Raw genomic sequence first — 23,412 nt, 5'->3', positions numbered from 1 at the left:
CATAGATTTTTGCAAAATCACAGGTGTTTGCGTATTAATTGGTCTTGTGGGGCGTCCGCCATTTTGAAAAACGCCTACGTTTTTCAATATCTCGAGAACGACTTTTCACTCAGAAAATTTAGAAGGACCTTTCGGGTTGGAAATTTATTACTATCTTTATTTCTCTCATATACATCATTTTCCTGTGAGAGTAATACTCTCAGAGTTAGAGCACGACAAAGAATATCATTTTCAGTTATTTCCCACTTAAATCTAATGGTTATTAAAAACAAAAAAAAAAACACCATTTGTGGTGCTCGGAAAATGTTACTCCCATAAAAAAATGATGTACTAGAGAAAATATCAGAAAGATTCTTGCGAATAACCTGTGTTACAAGTCGTTCTCGAGATATTCAGACTTATGCGTTTTTCAAAATTGCGGACGCTCCACAAGACCAATTAATACGCAAAGTATATATACCTACTAGACTGATTCAAAAAAAATTTTTTTTCTTTTGTTCAAAGCAATGTTGAAAATATTGTTGGAAATGACGAAAAAAAAAATACTGTAAAAGTTTCAGCCCTTAATGTTAACATTTAGTACCGCCGCATCGCAAATTTCTATTTCCAATACGATTTGTATGGGAAAGATTGTGTATTTGTGTTTAGAATTTTTTATCTTTTTAATGGGTCATCAAAAAGGCTAGATTTAATCATTTTCTTGTATAAAATTGAACACTCTACAAAATTGCATTTATGAAATTTAAAAAAAAACGGACGCGAAAAATTAATTAAAATAATTTTTAGTTGAAAAAATGAATAATTCGAATTTATTGAAAAAATCTAATATGATAGTATTAGGGGTTTGAGAGTTATATAAAGGAATCTGTGAAACCAAAACACAACATAGAATACAAATACTTTAAAATTTTGCCAAATTTTTTGAAAAACCTAATAATTTCGTCAAAAAATCGAAAAAAAATGAGAAAAAATTACTTTTTATATTTTAAAGTTGAATAACTTCGAAACGCGGGGGTAAATCAAAAAAATTAATAAAAGCTTTTTTGTAGAGCAGACAATTTTATAAAAGAAAATGATTTTGTCAAGCCTTTTCGATGAACCATTAAAAAGATAAAACACAAATACACAATCTTTCCCATACAAATCGTATGGGAAATAGAAATTTGCGATGCGGCGGTACTAAATGTTAACATTAAGGGCTGAAACTTTTACAGTATTTTTTTTTTGTCATTTCCAACAATATTTTCAACATTGCTTTGAACAAAAGAAAAAAAAATTTTTTTGAATCAGTCTAATATATACTCAGAACAAATCTTTTTTCAATGCTGCATCCAAATTCCAAAATTTACTGACTTCACAACTTTTTTTTTTATTTCTCCTGCATTTGACTCCTAATTGAATGAACTATGACATCGGATTTTGAGTTCAGCTCATCAAAAATCTTTGGAATACCGTGACCCGGATTCCGAGATTACTTCGCGCTTGCCAGAGGTAACTTTGCAACATATACCAAGTTATTTTTTAACGCTCAGGAATTGTGCGTTTATGGCTACCAAAAGTAACGCAGAAGATTATATACATGGCGATAAAAAATCGTATCATTTCTGTAGTTGGAATGAATCAGTTGATCTTAAAAGAGGTGTCAAGAAATATGTTGTTATTATTGGATTCATTTGTACCTACAATTGAACCAAAAATCATGGTTTTTAAATGAAAACACATATCGTCGGTGAAACCAGAAAAGAGTGTAACTGCATTTTAGCAAATTTTATAGGAGAGCAAAAAAAAAACAACATCGTTTTGAAGGCATTTGTATGAGTTTTCATTTTCTAATTTGCTAATAAATTAAAAACTATGAACTTTAAGGGGATTTCCAGTTTAAGGCATTGTATATATGTATATTCTTATAGTACTCTCATGAAGTAGAATTTTCTGTTTTGCGTCGCCACCGCTGGGATCGCTAGTTTATTTTATGTTTGAACCTTATGCAGAAAATTGAAGTGCAGATCTACCAAAAGATGTCGCTAAAGTATTTTCATGGATTGATAGTACTATAGAAATATATATACAATGTTTAAGGAACGGTAGATATCAGGTTTGTCTAACAGATGGCATTCAAATCTAATATTCAGAAAATTTGGAGTGACACACTTTTCTGGTTTCACCGACGATATGTCAAAATTCACGGCAAAACGGTAAACACAAACCGATATTGGATGCTTATTTTGCCTTTTAATGTATCCTACTTGTGTAAAAACTTAAGTCAGTAAATTTTAATAACGACTGATATCGTGAAAACGACTATGCAACTATATTTTTTTTTGTGTTTTTGCCCTCTTTTTAAGTTTAACATTCAAGCTGTTAAATTAGATCAAACATATTTTAGCAGAATTTCTATAACAACTGCAACAAACAGCAAAAAAGCTATAATTTTGTGTTCGGAACAGTCCGGAAAATTGAACACACTAAGTATTTTCTACAAAAAAAAAGTTGCATTTTTCGCTGTTGAACCCATTATTTTGTTTTGAAAAATAATGCTTCATGAGGTGTGGTTCACTTAAACTTTGTTTAATCTAAATTTGCCTTTGTTTTATTTTACGTATCAATGTTACTACCCACAACCAGCCATTTTGGATTTCAAATTTGTCCTAAAATAAAAGAGTCTACAACACGATTGCATATTTTTGTTAGTTTTCATATTTTTTACTCCTTTTATCTTAAACATTGATGCACTACACCTTTAGCAAGAAGTTCTATTCGCATTTCTCGACCAATGAAATGTTTATATAACAAAAGCTTGTATATAGAGTGTGGAACCAACCAAACAGCAGCCCCATTTCCAGTTCCAGTTGCACCTTTAAGCAAAACAAAAACAAAAAAAGCTTCTTAACCTACAATATACCATAGCTTGGTAATGGAACTTTGTCTCTTACTCAAAAGCAAGACAAGGAATATATTCTCGCAGTAGTTATACGATGCAGAAATGAAGACCTGACATGCCCAAACTGAAGTTGAAAATGGAAGCCATCCTTCTTAAAGGGAAAGTCCTTTATCCTTTGTGCACTCTGCATCGATATGTGCAAGGATTTTTTTTTTCTTCAACGTGCAACTACAACTTTGAATGACATTAAACGCATGCGCTTGTCTATGATGGGGAAACTTTGCAAGCTTTGTAAGTGCACTAGTTTTCAAAAGCAAGCATTTCTAATGGTTTGTTTATTTGGTTTTCTTTATAGGAGACAAGGACTAGAGATATACATTTTTCAAACAAAAGGATTGGTGTATTTATCCCTTGAAACGCCCTACAAGGTGGACAATGGTGAATGCATCTGGTGCATGGATTTATATGAACGAAAAATTTGACTATGTATTTTGTGAATCTTCTTGAACTCGCAGGGCGATAAAATATGGAAATTGGGATGGGGAAGGGAATTCGTGACGACGAAGAAGACCAAATATTAAAGTAGGTACCGTGAATTACAATCACGTCTGGGCAATAATTTAAAATCGATTGTTATGAGTATGAATATAAGAATGCGCGGGGTGAGTTTTGCCGTCTTGGGAAATGAGTTTTGAATTTGTCTTGAGGGGCTCAGAGGTAAGATTTTGCTATTCTAATTAAAATTAAATTTTGTATTTACTTGTATTTTTTTTTATTTTCTATGAATATAATAGTGCCGTATCCTAGTTGTTTTTGCAACAAAAAAAAAAAATTATTAAAAATGTCTTCAAACCAATCTTGAGTCTTTTAAAAAAGTCTTTCGTTTTCATCATTCGTGGCAGGAGTCATTTTTTTATTTAATTTACTTGAAAAACATTTCTTCAAACTACAGATTGAGTGTTTGCAGTGATTTTCTCGTTGAATTTGTAGGAAACTCTTTTTTTCTTCCAAGGGGTATCCCTTTAAAAACTTGTATCGGACTTGTTTGGTCCGCAGATATCTGCCTCTGAATGTAAGGAAAATAATGTTTGGATGCAAATAGCTCAGGAACCAGGGGAATCGAACTACGGCACACGTACGTTAACGTATTGACGCTTTATGTTTATGAGCAATAGTCAAAACGTTAACGAACGTATGCCATAGCTCGACCCCAGACTTTCAGAAACTTTCGTTTTTCAGTTATGAAGAAAGCTTAAGAGAAAAAAATTCCGGGCCCCAGCAGCTCAACGTACGCCTCTACTAAACTAACTTTAAAGCAATGAGATAAGACCGCAATAATAAGAAAGCATGACGTGATAACTTTGAGTCAAGGCTCTCCCAAACCAACACTTTGCAGCGAAAAGAAATAAATAGCTGCCAGCAGCGTTTTTCTATGAAACAAAAAGTGCTGTTGCTGTGGCAACTCCCAAAAGCTGTTGTGTTGTGCAGAAATTCGTTGAAAACGCTTCCGTAATTTACTGAACGAAATTATTATACTAAGAGAGGAACAGCTGGTTTCAGCGAGTAAGAACCTCACACTCCTCTATGAGCACACGTTTTACGGCCTTTTGAAGGTTTAAACACCACAGGAAAAAAAACTAGGAACAGCTGACATGCCTATTTTCTTAGGGTTTTCAACACGACTTGCACACGAAAGACCGTTGTCGTTTAGTGCCCTTAACCATTTTATGTTGCTTTAGTTTCAAAAACCACTCTTTTCTGCTGATTCCTTTTCCACAGTTCCCTATTAGATATAATTACAATAGCGAACTTTGAGAATGAAGCTAACACATCGAATGAAAAAAAGCCTAAGGCTAATTCACGTGACAACTTTACGATCGATTGTTTTGTTACGACCGAGTTTTGAATAACCGAATCGAATCATGTAAAAAAAAAATGGGGATTGGTTCCAAATCAGGAAAAAAAAAATGCCCTAAATTTTTCAAATTTTTATTCCTAACCCTTCCTGTCCCTATTTCATTAAGAAGTTTTTGTTTTTTTTTCAGTTTTTCGATATTTAATCATTTGCTTTTAAAGGAAAAAAAAATGACAGTTTATAGCCTCTTCAAAAAAACAATGGCACCCTCTTCGCAAAAAAGAAAAATAAGGACCATCCTAATATACCTACATATTAACACCCAAAAAAATTTGGTTGTAGAAATTGACCCGACAACCAAATGTTGTCAATTTGACAACCAAGTGTAAATTTGATCACCAAATCGTTAAAATTACTAGATAGTTGTGAATTCGTTCGCAAAATTGTAATTTTTACAATTTGGTAATCAAATTGACAACATTTGGTTGTCAAATTGACAACATTTGGCTGTGGAGTCAATTTCTACAGCCAAATTTTTTTGGGGGAAGGGTACCCAAAACCCTTTAGTTGGCGCACATTAAACAAAAATAAAGGTTCCAAAAACTCCACGTTAAGGGCTTTGTGCGAATGCCAATGAAGATCAACCGAATTATCAAAAAATTTATCGTTTCCAGGTGATACTCCATAAGAGAGTCATTAACTTGCACTCGCCATATGAGATCGCCAAGAAAATCACATCCATTAACATTGAACCTGGTGTAGCTACCTTTGCAAGCTAAATACAATTTTTGCACATGAAACATTTTCATAAGAAAAACCTTCCGCTAATCAAAGCAAAAGGTTTAAATAATCAATCAACGTTTAGTTTCAAATGCCGTAATTATAGTGTCACTGACACATCTTGACATTGAATGTTTTTTGTGAAGATCAAGTCAAGCTATAAAGTATGATCGTAATCATTCGTATATTACATAAAAGATGTCAATAAGAGAGCATATTACTTTCTTTGATGTCACTTCCATCCTACGATCAATGAAAGTTAATTATCAATAATATACGAATGTAAGATCGAAAAGAAAATTGTTATAAAACCTAAAGCTTTTACAAACATTGTCTTCAGTTCGTCTTCAGAACCGTCATGCGATCACAAACATTGCAATTTGTAATAAATGTGAGTAAGGATTTAAAATTTAACGATACAAGAAATCTATAAATAAAAAAACTTAATTTTTAAAGGTCCTTTTATTTGGACTATTCACGACACGATATAAACAAGCAAATGGATTTGGATTTTTTTCACCGCCATCACCACCATCAATACCTTTGTCAGTAGCTGCAAATTCACCATTTCCTTTTGGACCTTTTGGAGGTGGATGTGGTGGCTCGTTTTGTCCACCTCCAACAGTAATACTAGCCCCATCTTTCTCTTCGGCACCCTTTTTTCCACCTTCTTTCCCACCACCCTTTCCACCACCCTATCCTTATCCACCTCCTCAGTACCCACCTCCATATCTTATAGCTCAGCCTTATTCACCAAAACAAACGTTGATTTCAAACATTATAGATGCTATATTTTCGAAAAAGGCCAAATCAATGCCTCAACCACCGCCACCTCCACCACCACCACCAAAGGTAAATACAATTTTATATTTTTTATACATTTTGTAAAATATTGATGAAATTTTTCTTGTAGCATTCAAGGGTTCGAGTAATAGTCAAAGATTCTGACAATTCGTATCACAAAAATCAAAATCAGCATCAACATCAACATCAAAATCACTGGCATGAGGAAAAACCAAAATGGAATTAAGAACAATTTTTTTTTTTCTATAATTATATATTTGTTGACATTATTGTGTTAATTTTATTTTTAATTTATTTTTATTTAAAATTAATTTATTAATGAATTATAGTAGGTTAAAACTTTTTAAAGTGATACCGTATGATTAAAGTAACCAATTCTAAAGAAAGATGAGAAAAACAAAAGAATTTTCAAATTAAAAATCAGCACATTATAAAATTACAATTTGAATTATTAAGAAACAACGAGTTGTATATTATACTACTTAAAAAGCTGTGTACGAATTATATTGTTATTAAAATTTTCTTTAAAAAAAATAAATACTGTTTTCAATCAAAATCAAAATTAAAATAAAGACTGGCGACTGTAATGTCTCAACACTTAGGTTAGAGAATCCACATAAATCTAGAGAATCTTCCTACATGTAGAACCATCTAGAACTTTTAATGCAGCGAATTAGATTTTTAACCGATCATTGGCACTTAATGGTGCAGAAATCTCTTTAGTAAAATCTAAAGTAATACGTGTAATTTTTACTTGCGATATAGGTACTATATATCAAGTTATGTATTCGTACAAAAAAAAAAAAAGTTGAGATAACATTTTTCCATAACATTACGATGGTAGAGAATGCCAAAAAAGTCGGTCCCGGAAGTCAGTCTGTCTGTCTGTCAGTCTGTCAGTCTGTCAGTCTGTCAGTCTGTCAGTCTGTCAGTCTGTCAGTCTGTCAGTCTGTCAGTCTGTCAGTCTGTTTGTCTGTCTGTATAAGGAGCTACAGCCTAAACGGATGGACCGATTAATGTCAAACTTGGTGTGTAGCGTTATTTGGCGACTCTCCAGAGGGATTTTTGGAATTAATTTTTTTGGACCAAAAATAACGGTACTTGTCATATACCGATTTTAGTAAAGTTGAAATTGCTCAAAAACGGCTCCAACGATTTTGTTTAAAAAATTCAAATGTAAGTTTTAAGACAAGGTCTATCTTCTAATGAAAATTTTTTTTTTTGAAAATCATTATTAACGGTACCTGCCATAGAACCGTTTTTTTTAAATCCGATTATCTCCGAAAGTGCTTATTCTATTTCAACGAAACTTTTTGTGATGAAGAATTTATATAATTTAAATATAAGCCAAAAGCAAAATTTTGAAAAAAATACTTTTTGGATTTTTAAAAAAATTTTGAAAATTTTTTTTTGAAAAATCCAATTTTCGAAAACGGGACATTAAATTTTTTTTGAAATTTTGTGTTTAGATGTTGATCAGTGATTTCTACAAAATGGCATACCAATTTTATTTTAAAACTTTTTTTCCAAGAAATTATTTATAAAAAATTAGTTTTTTAAAAAACGGCTCTAACGATTTTGAAATTTTTTTTTCTAAAAATGCATGTTAGTATATCAGTCAAAACTGCATACTTGTTTTGGGGGGCAATTTGATTTCAGATTTTATATTATTTTTTTAAAAAACGAATTTCCTTTTTTTTTTCTTTCCCATATATTTAGATTTTCCAAATTTCTATATAAAAAGTCTTTAAAATTTAAGCAACTTGAACTCTAAGAGCAAGTACGTGCGACCCCAGTCGTGCAATTTATTTTCAACAAGATCGTCATTATAGAAATCATCAAAAAGCCTAGTGGTGAAAGATTAAATTTTTTCCTGAGTCAGTTTGACCCACTTATGACAACGTTGATTGAAAAATAAAACTTATTTCATCCTATTAAATTTTTGATTTTTCTTTTCGATCCCACCATAGGACGACCTACCCTCATCGTTTAGTTGGGAGTTATATTTTCTTAAAGGTGGTGGGCATAGAGTTGCCACGCTTGAAAGTTCATTTTTTGAATTTTTTTCGCCACATTACTTATATGGCAAGTTTTAGAGGTGTTAAAAAAAATATTATGTCAGAGAAAATTAAATTTAAAAATTTGAATATTCAAGATTTTTAAAAATGTTAAACTTTAGTAGGGTAAACAGAGGTGAAATCAGAAAAAGGTCCAAAAGCTATTTTCTAAACAAAAATTGGTAGAATTCAATTAAAAAGCTCAAATGACCTCAATTGCTGAGATCTTCAAACATACCACATGATAAAACAACATGTGTGTATGTACATTAGGGTGGGTCAAAAAAATCCAAATTCTTTTTTTTGATTTGGTACTCCGAAAAATCGATTGCTAAACACCTCTAGAATATACACACCAAATATGAGCTCTTTATATTAATGGGAAGGTCCTCCGCTTTGCAATTTTCCATTTTTACATCAAGCTTCTACTAAAAAAAAAATAATTTTTTTATTAATTGACTTTTTAGCAAATTTCTTTTCATATTCTTGTAGGAAATTGTACGCTCTACGAAAAAGGCCTTGTACACTTTTTTCGTTTATCTAACCTTTTAATAGATATTTGAGGTCCAAAAATTTCAGAAAATCTTTAAAAATTCGTTTTTTGTTCTTAATTTTGTAACAAATTGAAAAATTATAATAATTAAACGCGCAAGACATATTCTTGTTGGAAATTGATTGCTCCACAAAAAAGGTCTTGTTAGCTTTTTTCATTAACCTAACCATTCTAAAGATATTAGAGGTCAAAGTTAAAAAAAAATTATAAAAACATTTTATTTTTTTAAAAATTTTCCAGTTCACTGAAAATTCAGTATTTTCAATTTAGCAAGATATATTCTTGTAGGGGCTTAAACGTTCTACAAAAAATTCCTTGGAATGAAATTGATTGCTTTAACCGTTTAGAAGATATTCGTATCCAAATCGCAATGCATACGGGTCATAAGAAAACTATTGAAATCAGTGAGCATTGGTTTGGATACGAATATCTTCTAAACGGTTAAAGCAATCAATTTGATTCCAAGGAATTTTTTGTAGAACGTTTAAGCCCCTACAAGAATATATCTTGTTAATTTGAAAATAATGAAGTTTCAGTGAATTGGAAATTTTTTTAAAATATAAAATGTTTTTATACTTTTGTTTAACTTTGACCTCGAATATCTTTAAATTGGTTAGATTAATGAAAAAAGTTAACAAGACCTTTTTTGTGGAGCAATCAATTTCCAACAAGAATATGTCTTGCGCGTTTAATTATTATAATTTTTCAATTTGTTACAAAATTCAGAACAAAAAACGAATTTTTAAAGATTTTCTCGATTTTTGGACCTCAAATATCTATTCAACGGTTAGATAAACGAAAAAAGTGTACAAGGCCTTTTTCGTAGAGCGTACAATTTCCTACAAGAATATGAAAAGAAATTTGTTAAAAAGTCAATTAACAAAAAAATTATTTTTTTTTAGTAGAAGCTTGATGTAAAAATGGAAAATTGCAAAGCGGAGGACCTTCCCATTAATATAAAGAGCTCATATTTGGTGTGTATATTCTAGAGGTGTTTAGCAATCGATTTTTCGGAGTACCAAATCAAAAAAAGAATTTCGATTTTTTTGACCCACCCTAATGTACATGATAATATAAATTTGTATATCGATGCCAAAATATTTGGTAATGACTAAAATTTTCAAAAACAATATTGGAAAGGGAGCAAGAATTGACATGTTTCTAAGGACGGATTTACAGATCGAACCTCATCTTGTTTGTGAGTATTAATGGTAAAATCGTTTTTCAATTCTCCATATAAATAAAGTTTTGATCCATGGAAGTCGGTTTTATTTTTTGATAAAAATGATTATTTCGATTGAATCTAAAACAAATTAAAAGATCCACTTGCGTGGAGAATAAAATAGGTTAAGATTTATTCTACTAGATAGCAGGACAAAAATTTTAACCAAGGTGAAAATTTTAACTCGAATTTTAACGCAATTTATATACGGCCTTAAAAAGTTGTATGTATATTCAATCGCTCCACTTAAAATTAAAATAATTTTTATTATTTGTTCTTCGTTCTTGTATGTTTGCTCAACTTGTTTGTTAAAACATCGATGATTTTTCCTCCAACATCGATATTTTCTAAACATATTTTTTTAACATTTTTCATCGAAAATAAATGTCAAAATTTTTTAAAGAGAAGGTATGAAAATTTTTGTTGTTAGAAAATCGATTATTTTTCACCCGACATCGATATTTTCTAAACATCGATGAATATCGCTCTTCCTTTTTTTTTTGTTGGGATCATTGGTTTGGAAAATATCAATGAACTTTTGAATAGAATTATCCACTTCTAGCCTCATTTCTTACTGAAAATATTGATATGGTTTAGAATAATTCGTGAGTGTGAATTACGTTATCAAAAGTAAACTGCGGTGTAAAATGGACACTGCACTCAGTTGACTGAAATATTGAAAACTTGTTCGAAAAATATTTCCTCACAATATAATATTTTGTGGTTTTGTTTAAAATTCATTTAAAACGTTGAAGAAAGAGTAATTTTAATTGTTCAATTAGTGAATTTATTAAATGTTTGTATTAACACGGACAAATACATATTTCGGGCCTCTTTACATTTGTACTTGAAAATTTTCAGATTTATTTATTATAAAGTTGGCAATTTCTGATTCTCCAGAGAAATTTTTTGTCACATGACAATTTACGTTTGCTGGGAGCATCATGAGAAAACAAAAATTAAGAATATTTTGTCTAAGGAAACAAAATATTGAACAAAAAACCCAATAGTCGATCGCAAATAACAGTATACCACCAACAAAAGTTATCTAGATATCTAGGAAATTATCTTGGTATCACAAAACACATCGAACAACCTCTTCCAAAGCTATTAATCGAAGCTTAATTAAAGGTTTAATTAATAATAATAATAGTTGCATTGACACTTGATAATGAATAATGTTTTTTACGGCCATCATTCATAATAGTCATTATAATGCCCTAGACATATTAACGATGACAATAATTATGTTTGTACAAAATTATCACATCAGAGGCGTCATCAGGAAACAATTTCACTTTCTAAATCTATGATTCTGCATTTTCATTTATATCGATGATGAAAAAAGAAAATGAATTATGCAAATTTAGTATAAAACCGAAAGGCAACAGTTAATTCATGTTCAGTATCAATTTCAATTTTGTTATGCAATTTTTCTTTTTCATCGTAAGTATTATTGAGCATATCTTAATATACTGAAGGATAAGTTTTGATTTTCAGGTACTTTTGTATGGATTATCAGGACGACCCTGGTTGGTGAACGGATTTGGTTTTGGATCATCGCCATCATTTCCATATCCTTTTTGTCCATCTCCGTTTTTTGGAGCACCATCATATCCGGTTTTTGGTTATCCTCAACCTAATATGGGATTTTTTGAAACTATATGGCAAGCATTCCTTGACAAGACGGGAAAATCATCTCCATCGTTTTCGTACCTTGTTCCATTACCACCGCCACCACCAGTCTATTATCCACCTCCACCAGCCCCAGCAGCACCTCAAGTAAGATTTAATTCTGTTTTTATTTTTATTTGAAGATTAATTAAAATTATTTTAAAATTTCTAGACATCGAGTATACAAGAACACATTATTGAGTTGCGTATAACTAAAGACTCTGATGGGGATGATGATGACCACCATCATCATCATCATCATGATCACCATGATCATGGGCACAAGATGAAGAAACATTGGAACAAATAAATCTTTAAAATTTTAAACTATTCAAACTATGTTTGTAATTTCCACGTGAATAAGATTGCATTGGAAAACAGTTCTAACTCACTTGTTCCCTATTGTGAGTCCTAACGAAAAGTTATTAATCTTATTGAAATGCGAAGAAATCTTAACAAATATAATTATTTCGACTAAATTTTAATTATTATTTTTACATTATTAATTTTTAAATTACACGTAAATTTGATTTTCGTGAATCTTGTCTTAACTTTCAAAGTTCGCAGCTAACATTTTCATCAACTCCTGATGAAACTTTCAATCAGGCTGAGAATTTTTTCAGAACTTGATAAACTTCGAAAGAATAAAATGCACTTACTTATTTTCAAACAAAACATAAATAATTCATGTACAAAATTTTGAGTCTGAATAATATAAAAAAATAAATAATGATGAGTAAATTCGAACGCACCTACAATTTTTTGTATTTATTTATTTTTTTTTTTAATTAAAATTTCTCAAATAGCAATAGAGGAAGGTACAGTTTATACATAAATAGGTTAGGATGGGATATGGTTTGTTTCGCTTTTCTTATTTCGGTTTTTGGTTGTTCCGTCTAAGTCGATTAGTTATTTTATTGTTTCGTATTTTTGTTGTTTAGTTTTTTATTTATTTCGTTTTTCCTTATTTCGACAAACTTATACTCCGTTTTCTTATGACTTCGTTTTTAGTTTATTTTGTTATTGATTACTTCGTTTTTTTATTATTTCGTTTTGGAATTAAGTCGCCTTTAGTTCACTTGGACTTTAATTATTTCGCCACCATTTGTTTCGCCATTTTTTTGTGGATGTTAATAGCCTAAGGGCGTTAAAATTTTAACGCCCTTAGGCTATTAACATCCACAAAAAAATGGTGAAACAAATGGTGGCGAATAATTCGCGTCATTTTGAGTGCCTGTTAATTTTAAATATGCCCAAAAAAGAAAAAAACAACGAATTCGTTACAATTTAAGGTAACAGATCTCTTATATAACAAGGATTTGCTTATCTATAATCCAAAAGTCTTCAAAACCCAAAACAATCCACAAAACTGAAGACGGAATAACCAGATGCCAAAATAAACTAAAAACGAAATGAACCTTGACGAAACAACTCATTGGACTTGTAATGAAAATGCGAAATAAATAAAAATCGAGAAGACACAAGGCGAAGTTATAGTTGGGCGAAGTGATCGAAATACGAAGTAAACGAAAACCCAAATAAAGGATGACGAACTAATCAAAAAAAATTGGGTCAAAAACGAAATAACAGAAATCGAAGTAAAAAAGGCTAAACAATAGGCACCCGTTAGGATGGTATAAGGGTGCGCGGTTGATAAGAGTGCGCAAAGCGATTTTGAAAGGGAATATAAGACTGAATGCACTTATTTTGGAAAGATCTAAATGAGTTTGATCTGCTGTCAAAATTTCATGCAAATGTGTTTGTAAACAGAGGTGCTAGTTAAGTGCATTGTGAAATACATACATATATATTCTTCGATTACATGTCTGAACGTGTAAAAGTGCGCACCATGATGACATCATCATCATAAGAGTGCACGGGTTATAAGAGCAGTAAATGCTATCCAAGGCTCCAAAATAACTGGCATTTGTCCATATACTAGCAAACAGCAGCTAGAAAAAGCAATTCCAACCAAAAAGAAACCAAATACAAGTTTTACAAAAAACAAGCGAATGAAAGTAACTAGGAAATATTGAAATTTTTTCGGAACCATTAATCGAAGACTAAATTGATTGTTCCTCATGCAAGGAGTGATGGGTTGAAAAATACTCTGTTTATTTAAAGATAGGCAGTTTTATTTGCGACTTTTGTGCGAACATACACCTGTAGGTACGCAGCTGCGCACTCTTACAAACGAAGCCGCGCACTCTTACACAATAGTGTGTATAAGAGTGCGCAAATGACCTAATGTGGTATACCACCTTACCCTATGACCCAATGAACATTCTTAGTTTTCGGATAAAAGTGTCGAACCCAATATTTGCCAATATGCAAAACATTTTCAAAAATACCCAAGTCTTTGATGCTTTTAGCCCTTATTGACTAATTTTTGGAAAAAACGATACATCACGGTCTTAAAGCTTATGAAACTTCCAATATCATACACTGAAAAAAGTATTATTCTTAAAAACTATGAATCTCGTTCATAAACCAAAATTCATACATTTTTAAGAAAAATTCATTAAATTTAAGCACAAATTCTTAAAAAAAAAGTTTAGTTTTAAGAAAGATTCATAAAATTTAAGAATCATTTTTCATAAAAATTTTCCTATGGAAAATATTTTTATGGTTTTTTTTTAAGAACGAATACGAAAGTTTATGAATAAATTCATAAACTTCTAGCTCCAATTTGAAAGAATATTTTGCTGAATCATAGAATCTGGACATACTTTTATGAATGAAATATGAAATTCACTATTATTTTCCATTCAATTGTATTTTGTGTTAAAATAATTTTTAAAATTGACTTTTTCCCTTCTATTTTCAAAATTAAATTTGTAAGAAGTTCATAAATTTTGTGTTTTTAAGTATTTTTTCTTTAAATGAATGTATTTTTTCTTAAAATGAATGTATTTCATTAATCGAAAAACAAGGAATATTTTAGCGTTATCCTGGATTCGGTATTAAGAACTTATTCTTAAAATTTAAGAATCTGTTCATACTTTTTATGTTCGAAATTCATATTTATCCAAAATTTAAGAATTAATTCATTAAATCTTATGAAAGTATACATATAATTAATTAAAAAATTCTTACGTTTTGACTGTTTAAGTATATTTTCTTGAAGTCTATGTACTTTTTCATCAATCTAGAAAATAATAACTGTTGTTCTGAATATATGTCTTAGAAAGATTTCTTTGAGGATTTAATTATAAATCTGATATTCAAATTGGACAGTGGTTGCCGAAACAAGTTATAAAAGTTTGTGAATAAAAGACAATATTGTTTATAGTGTTAAGCATTTTAAAGAGTATAAGTACATTTAACAGTGTTAAATATTGGTGGTTCCCGTTGCCTCTTTCCCATATACTCAGATAAGTATAAAAACATATAACGTTAAAAATTGCTTTCTTTTATTTATTAAATATATTTTTTTTTTTGTTATAGGAACATATTTTAAAATTGAAAATCGTAATTTTATAGTTTTGTGAAATATGGAGGCACGTACGTAATCTTCAACTTTGGAGTTTGGACCGGCAAAGGGGGGAAAATCAACACAAAATAAAAACCATATTAAAGGCGATTCTCAACAAATCCTGTACACTTGAAATTGTCATTGCAAACTAAAGCAAAACATTGAATTTAGTAAGTGTTGCATTTTATTTTATTTCTCTAAATATTTAAATTTGGTTTTAACTTAATATTATCAACATTTCTCATAGGTACCAACATTCTTTATATTTTTATCTTTCCCCAACTTATTCAATTTTGTATTGTTTATTTTTTTTCAGCTCCAGAGTCTAATGCTGCCGATTACAATAAGGTAAGAATTAGATAATTTAACCTTCTAGCTATTTCGATTTTTTTAAATCAAATACTACATATTCATTTTACTAATACAAACGTTTTTTCTATCTTTCCAGATGATGCATCCATTAAAGAAGTAAAATTAAATTAAAAATTCAATTTATAGTGAAATTTATAGTGATAGTGATCAATAAAACATTTTTATAACGTTTAAACACTTAATAATTTCTTTTATTTTTAAAAACAATTTTCATTTTTTGTTTTAGATTTTGGGTTGTTTTCTTTTGCTGTTTGTTTGTTTGGAATACAATTTTTTAGGAACAAATTAAAGGCTTGGAATGGTAATGTATTACATGCATTTATATAAATAACAGCATAAATTTTAATGAAAAGTGTATTATATTTTATGAAAGCAATCATAAAACTTTAAGAAAAATTCATAGTTTTTATGATTTTTTTCATAAAATATAAACAAAATTTCATTTAAATTTTTACGAAATTTATGAAAAAAATCATAAAATTTAAGAAATAATCTTAAAATGTAAGAAACTTTTCTTAAAATTTATTCTTAAATTATAGCAAAAAAAAAAAAGATTTAAGAAATAATTCTTAAATTGTATGAATTTTTCTTAAAATCTAAGAAACTTTTCTTAAAATCTAAGAAACTTTTCTTAAACATGTTCAAAAATTTTCGAATTCGTTTATGAACAGAATTCTTAAAATTTAAGAACTTATTCTTAAATTTTAAGAAAGATTCATTCGCTTATGAATTTGTTCATAACAAGATTCATAAATTTAATGAATTTGTACATTGGCTCATTTGCCATGAACTTTTACATTCATTTAATGTACAAATTCATTAATTTTATGTACCTTTTTGGTTCAGTGTACTAGTTTACAGTCATAATGGACACTGAAACCAATTGTTTTTACTCGAAAAGTAGGTAAAAAAAAGAGTCTAATTTTTTTATCTATACAAAAACGCTCTATCTTTAAATTTTTTCCATAATTTTTAAGATTTTTTTTTTTCAAAAATTTCTTGTAAAAAAAAGGATTTTTTAATAATTTAAACTTTTGAGGGGAATAACAAAAGTTATTCTAGTGTTTCTTGTTTATTGCATTCACATGCGGGTTTTTTTTATCAGATTGGTCATTTATTAATCAACATAATGCTTGAAAAAACAATCTTATATATAACGACACTTGGTGTCCAAGAAAATTTAATTTTTTTGTAAATTACTGTTTGGAGCCTAAAATCATTTCTCTGGGGCTTCAAATAGTTCAGTTAGTGAGTTAGTTTCGACTTTTAAAAATGAATTCGTTCCAATTTGTGTGCATGTAGTTTGGCTGTTGACTCTTATGAAAACTACAATTTTTCGCAACCCAGATAACTATAGCTCCATCTACCCCAAATAAAGTCTTGCTTGAAGGAAAATGTATTTCTTGCATACTCTTCAACGACTCAACCAATTTGAATGAAAAAGTTTTTGCAGAAGCGTTTGAGTAGTCGTTTTTTTTTTGGGAACCCGTCAAAAGTGTGAAAACAAAAAGTATTCACGACTTTTAGTATTAGGTAGGAAAGTATAAAACAATAAAAGTATTCAAGGAAAAAAGTATGCGCGACAAAAGTTCGAAAAATGGAAAACTATTATTTTGACTGGGTTTTGATCTGGCAATATGTAGTTACAAAGAGAAATGAGTATTTGCGAAAACAAAATTGGTGATGGACAATTCTGATTTATTTTATTTTATTTTGTTTTGTTTTGTTTTATTTTGTTTTAATTTGTTGGTTCTATTTTCATTAATTCGTCTTAGTTTTTTCTATTTATGTATTCCTTTTTGACTAATCAGAATTGTCCATCTCCAATTTTGTTTTCGCAAATATTCATTTCTCTTTGTAACTATTGCCAGATCAAAACCCAGTCAAAATAATAGTTTTCCATTTTTCGAACTTTTGTCGCGCATACTTTTTTCCTTGAATACTTTTATTGTTTCATACTTTCCTACCTTAATACTAAAAGTCGTGAATACTTTTTGTTTTCACACTTTTGTTACGGATTCGTTTTTTTTTTCAAAAACATTTTTTTTCTAACAATCATTTTTTTTTCAAAACGGTCAAAGAATTTGCATGTATCGCTTGTAATATATTTAGAATGGCAAACAAAATTGTTGTTTGAAAATTTTACGCACAAACAAATTTTTTTTTACTGGCTCTAACGATTGTAAAATTTTTTTTTTCTAAAATTTGTTTGTTATACAATCAAATGGCACATTTAGTTTGGAGGTTAAAAACTTTTATGAAGATATTTTCGTAAGTCAAACGGTGTTTGACTATAATAAGTTATAACTCATATTTTTATTTTTATTTTGCGACTAAAAAAGAAAAAAATGAGTAGGTAGCTACAAAAAAATTTTAAATCACTGTAAAATCACATTATTGTATTGTAAGTGTAAGTGCCTAACTTTTACTCGTAAACGGTTACCCTTCTTAAATGTTTATATGTTGTGTAATCAACCAATTGAGAGAGTTGATAGCTTCTGTGATTTTGGCGTTGTAATGGATCAAAAACTAGACTTTAACAAACATATTGATCACATCATAAATAAAGCGAAATGCAGGTTAGGGTTTGTGTGCCGTTTTTCAAAAGAATTTCGAGACCCATGCATCTTAAAGACCTTGTACTGTTCTCTTGTGCGGCCAAGTATAGAATACTGCAGCTGTGTTTGGAGCCCATTTTACCAATCTAATATTAACCGACTAGACTCCGTACAAAAACAATTCTTATTTTATGCCCTTCGACATCTACCATGGAATAACAACACAAATCTACCACCCTATAACCAACGCCTAGCCTTAATTAATTTGCCATCACTAGCTGACAGAAGAACTATTACAAAAATTTTATCTGTCTATGATGTTTTAATTGGAACGATCGACTCACAGTATCTTTTGTCACAACTGAACATAAATATTTATCCAAGATCATTAAGATCAATTGATTTCCTAAAAGAAAGATTTAACAGAACAAATTATGGAATTCATGCAGCTTTTAATAATTATTTTAATGTAATTGATTTTAATATATCAAAGAATTGTGTTAAACAAGAACTATATAGAATTTTGCAACATCAAAGCTAATTAATTTTTAAATTTGTAGCTAAATAAATAAGGATTCAGGTCTATCTTTGATTATTATGTATTTTACATTTTATTTGTATTAAAGTTATGAAAAATTTCAAGCGCATATTATCAAGGAGATAAGGCACAAATTAAATACCGTCAATATAAGTAGTTTTGGTACATTGTAATAATTTAAAATGTTCCTTTAAAATTAATTTTAAAGGATGCGAAAAATCATTTTGTTTATCGCATTTGTTTTCCACTACAAATAAATATTTATTCCGAAAAAAAAAAATACCATTAAAAAAAATATATATTGCAACTGAAAAAAAAAAAATTTATTGCAACTGAAAAATATTTGCATTAAAAAAATTTCTGAGCTCAATTTTTGAAAAATAATTTTGTGCAGTTAGTAGGTGAAAGTTAGCAGGTATTCACTCTAAGCCGACGATTCGTACGCGAAGGACTTCATCATCATATATATCGATATTGACAATGCATTTAACGAAAAGTTGCATCGAGATATTTTCTAAGGTGTAACGTAAAAATGATTCGGAAAGATTTGTTGTGATGCACATTTTCATTTGGAATAAAAAAAACGATAAAATATTTTATCAACCCTTAATCCACTTAATTTCAAGTCAAGAAATATACTGAATGTAAAAGCAAAACAAAATAATTGTTAACTTACCTTTATATCGTAGGTAAAAATATTTCCCCAACGACTGCCAATAAATGCTGTATTCCATTCGATATCAATAGATTGTAAAGGTTCTTGAAGATTAAGCGATTGAAGTTCTAAACCGAAATTCTATCAAAAGGAATAAAGTTAAATAAAAAAAAAATATTAGAAAAATTATGACTTATGTACATGTGTACTGTACGCATTAGAGTGACCGCAAGAAATCGATTTAATCGGGGGAAGCCCATAAAATGTTTAGCCTTCAGATTTTTACATAGCCAACATTTTAGAAAATAGCCCCATCTGTTTGGGAGCTAGAGCTAATTTTCTTCGCAAAACAGTGAAAAAACAGAGGTTTTTGATACCATTTAGACTTATTAAATGGAGCTTTAATGTTGGCTAACTAAAAATCTGCAAAGGCTGAACAGTTTTTGAGGTCCCCTTGAATAAAAATTCGAACAAAAAAAATTTCTATGGGAGTTGCGGTCACTCTAGTACACATTCTTTATATACGTAAAAAAATTAACTATGGAAAAGTTTGTAATTTATTAAATCTAATAAAACTTACCTCAATTGAAGTCTTCTTCAAAAATCCATCTAGTGATGTTGTGTATACAAAATTCTCCTTTGGACAGGTAAAAATTTGTGTTATGGCTTCGGTGTGTTTCGAAAATTTCGACTCCAACACTCGCGTTCTTATATTAAACTTATATATATTTCCATCTTCTGAAGCTGCAACTATTGCTTCACCAATAACTATTATTTGTGTAATTGGAAGTTTCCATCCTTCAAGATTACCATTTGCAACATTTGAATAATCGATTTTTGGAACTTCTACAGTCTTAACATCTTCATCTTCTTCTTCTATTACTTCTTTTTCTTTCTCTTTTTGTTTTTGTTCTTTTTCGATAACTTTAGTTGGTTGTACTTCCAGCTGTGGTTTAGATTGTTTCTTAGATGATATTTTATCGCTTTTATCTTGAGCTTTTGATATTCTAGAACTTCTTCGTTTGCTAGGAGTTAATGTTTCTTCTGAACTTTCTTCATCCTTGGATATATTTGTAGTTTTTCTTGTTTGCTTTGTTTGTTTTGTCGGTCTTGGCTTTTCTTCTGAACTTTCTTCATCCTTCGAACTACTTATAGTTCGTCTTGTTTGTTGTTTTGTCTGCCTAGGCTTTAATATCATTTTGGATATAATCTCTTTGATTGCACTAGTAGCTTCGGCTGGAATTTCTTGAATATCTCTCTGACAACGCTTTTTTCGAGCTTGAACATCATCTTCAACTAAAACTTCTGTTAAGTTCCGTTTTGTTACCGAAACTGCTTTCGGTGAACCCGAACTACTCGAAGCACACGTCAAAGCTGAATTCAGCAGTATAAACTTTTCATTTTGTAATTTCATCGTCCACAAGTCAACCTCCATCTTGTCTTTTTGCAATTTGAGAATCATTTCTTCGATGTACATTTTTCGTTTATGAAGTTCCATTAGTTTAACATCAATTTCACGAATACTACTTACAGCTTCATCTCCAATTTTACTTTGCGACTTCAAAGAATCTATATCAAATGAATAGTTTGCTAATGGAGATTGCATCATTCCAAGTGTACTCAGCGCTGTTTCCAATTCTAAGGGTGATTTCAAAGTTCCCAGACTACTCAATTGCATATTCGGTTCAATTTCAATGCACTTTTTCTCGCCTGGAGACTTCCATTGCCTTGAGGGTGGATTTTCACCACCCGTTGTTTCAGAATCTGATTCTATTTCCAATACAACAGGTGTCCCATCATCCGAAAACGACACCCTTTTTGATGCATTCGCACTTTTAGGACTTTCCTGCTTCTTATCCAATTTATCAGTACTTTGATGTTTCGATAATTCTACCGAGTTGGCACTTTCACTTCGCCTCCTTCGCGATTCTTTGTCAACATCAGAATATCTCTGATTTGATTTTTTTCTCATATCACTAACAAGATTGGGACTTTTGATTTGCGATTGCGTTGCCAAAGTTTTATTCACTTTGTTTTTCTTTAGCGTTTCTTTTTGCTTTTCAAAGAGATTAAGTATGGCTTTCATTAGGAATTCTAAAGCTTGAGCATTGTCAGCAGAGCTTAAATTTTGCTTCAATTTGAGTTGTTCTTTTTCATCAGCAGGATTTTTATTGCTATTCGCTCTGCTAACACAAACTCCATAGATATACAGTAAAGAATTTTTTGTAGTTTTGGAGTATTTCTCTTTGTACCGACGACGTTGGGCGGGAGTAAGATTTGGCAGGATGAGTTTTTCAAAATTTCCCACCACATTTGCTTCAAGTATTCGTTTCTTTCTTCGTCGACGTTTGAAGGATGAAGAATTACTGCAATTACTTCCGCTAGAAGTTGAACTTGTATCCGAATCACTGCTAGATTCGGAGCTGGATGAGCTTGATGATGAATCAATTATAAGAATCGGTTCTGTAGACCGGCTTCGTCTTGGTGGTTCTACTTTAATTTTAGGAGTTGATTTTTCGGATTGAGATTTGCATTCTTCTAACATTTTGATTCTACTCATAAGGTCGGGAGATTTCGGTGATCTTTCGCTTGAATGTATGATAGGTTCAGGAGTAACTTTGGGAGAAGGAGATTTTGTAGATCTTTCGGTTGTTTCAGTTAGCTGTATGAGAGGTTCCACAGCCGGTTTTGGAGGAGGGCTATCTTCGACTTTTTCAGCAATATCTGCAGGCATTTTTGAATTTTTATCTTCAACTAAAACTATACCGAAAGCTTTTCTAATTTCATCCAATACTACTGCAGGAATGCTCATCGAATCAACAATTTCATCCGGAATAAGAACATTATTTTCATTATCTTCCGGTGGAGTAAAATTCATCGACTTTAATTGCTTTCGGATTTCTTCGCGAAGCTTTTTGCGTGCTTGAATTTTTAATGCTGCATCGTATTTTGTACCAGAACTATTGATAACATTTTTAATACCAACTTTGTCCATATTAGCAACACGTTGAACAAGATTTTCACTCAAACTGCCGTCTTTGGAGATGCTTTTTTTCCGTTGTACTAAATTCGGTCTTAAGGAACGTCTACTTCCAGTGGGAGTGGTTGGAGCAATTATATCATTTCTATTCAAGTCTTGAATTTCGCTTTTGATTAAGCGGGAAATCGGAATAACAGAAATTAGAGGAGAAGGATTGTTACTATTAAGGCAGTTGTCTAAATTAAATTCTGGTTCTGGAAGTTCGGTTTTTATATTGGCAAGTAGATCGTTTGTGCTTTGGTTTGGACTGTTGTACTGGTTTAATTGTTCAAATTGCTCTGAAGGAATATTTTGATTTGTTGACAATTCTTCTTGAATATTTTCGTGTATTTGTTGGATAGGTTGAAAATCTTCATTAATTTCTTCAATGGTAAATGAAACTTGTTCTTGGTTTTGTTCTGTTAATTGTTCCAGCGGAAAAGTGTCGTTGTTTAGTTGTTGATTTTCGTCAACTTGATTTGGTAAGTATTCATCAAGTTGATTAAATGCAACTTCTTGATTTTGAATTGTAGTAGGTTCTGTATCAGGTGGATTGCTTTCTTGCACCGGAATATCTCCAGCACTATTATCCGCACAAAAGTTTTGATTTTCGGAATTATCCAAAAAATTGCCTATGTTATTTTGCACCGATTCAACATTTGGTGATTGAAAGTTTCTAAAAGTTTCAGATTGCTGCCGTGAGTGATTATTGGGATAATTGTTTCCGCCATCTCTTTGGAAATTATTAAAGTTTTGATAATTTGAATTTCCATATCGATTATATGAATGATTTGAGTTATAGTTACGTTGCCACACACGATTACTGAAATTATTTGGATTCGAAGAAGAATTCCAATTTTGGTATGGCCTTCGATTGAAATTTCGGTCAGAGTCGTAATTTGAATTGTAATGGTTTCTATTATCACGCTGTAAAAATTATTTAAATTAAATAAGCTTTCAATTGATTTG

General features: G+C 30.5%; 2 protein-coding genes across 2 annotated transcripts in view; both read right to left on the bottom strand.

Moving 5' to 3' along the window:
• LOC129917157 (uncharacterized) overlaps nucleotides 1–23,364 on the bottom strand; it is a 32,942-nt gene extending 9,578 nt beyond the window's left edge. Inside the window, exons 1-2 of the mRNA XM_055997542.1 lie at nucleotides 20,005–23,364; nucleotides 19,446–19,565 (exon numbers count right to left, since the gene is read on the bottom strand). Of these exons, the coding sequence (XP_055853517.1) occupies nucleotides 19,446–19,565; nucleotides 20,005–22,419 (2,535 nt within the window). The 5' untranslated portion in view covers nucleotides 22,420–23,364. The remainder of the gene's footprint in view (nucleotides 1–19,445; nucleotides 19,566–20,004) is intronic.
• The window catches only part of LOC129915139 (GATA zinc finger domain-containing protein 14-like), a 70,799-nt gene continuing 69,835 nt past the window's right edge, over nucleotides 22,449–23,412 (bottom strand). The window contains exons 3-4 of the mRNA XM_055994604.1: nucleotides 22,515–23,370; nucleotides 22,449–22,471 (exon numbers count right to left, since the gene is read on the bottom strand). Of these exons, the coding sequence (XP_055850579.1) occupies nucleotides 22,449–22,471; nucleotides 22,515–23,370 (879 nt within the window). The remainder of the gene's footprint in view (nucleotides 22,472–22,514; nucleotides 23,371–23,412) is intronic.

Source organism: Episyrphus balteatus, chromosome 3, assembly GCF_945859705.1.
Source record: "Episyrphus balteatus chromosome 3, idEpiBalt1.1, whole genome shotgun sequence".
Classification (NCBI taxonomy): domain Eukaryota; kingdom Metazoa; phylum Arthropoda; class Insecta; order Diptera; family Syrphidae; genus Episyrphus; species Episyrphus balteatus.
The sequence above is the reverse complement of the archived record's forward strand: the minus strand, read 5'-3'. Positions and strand labels throughout refer to the sequence as shown.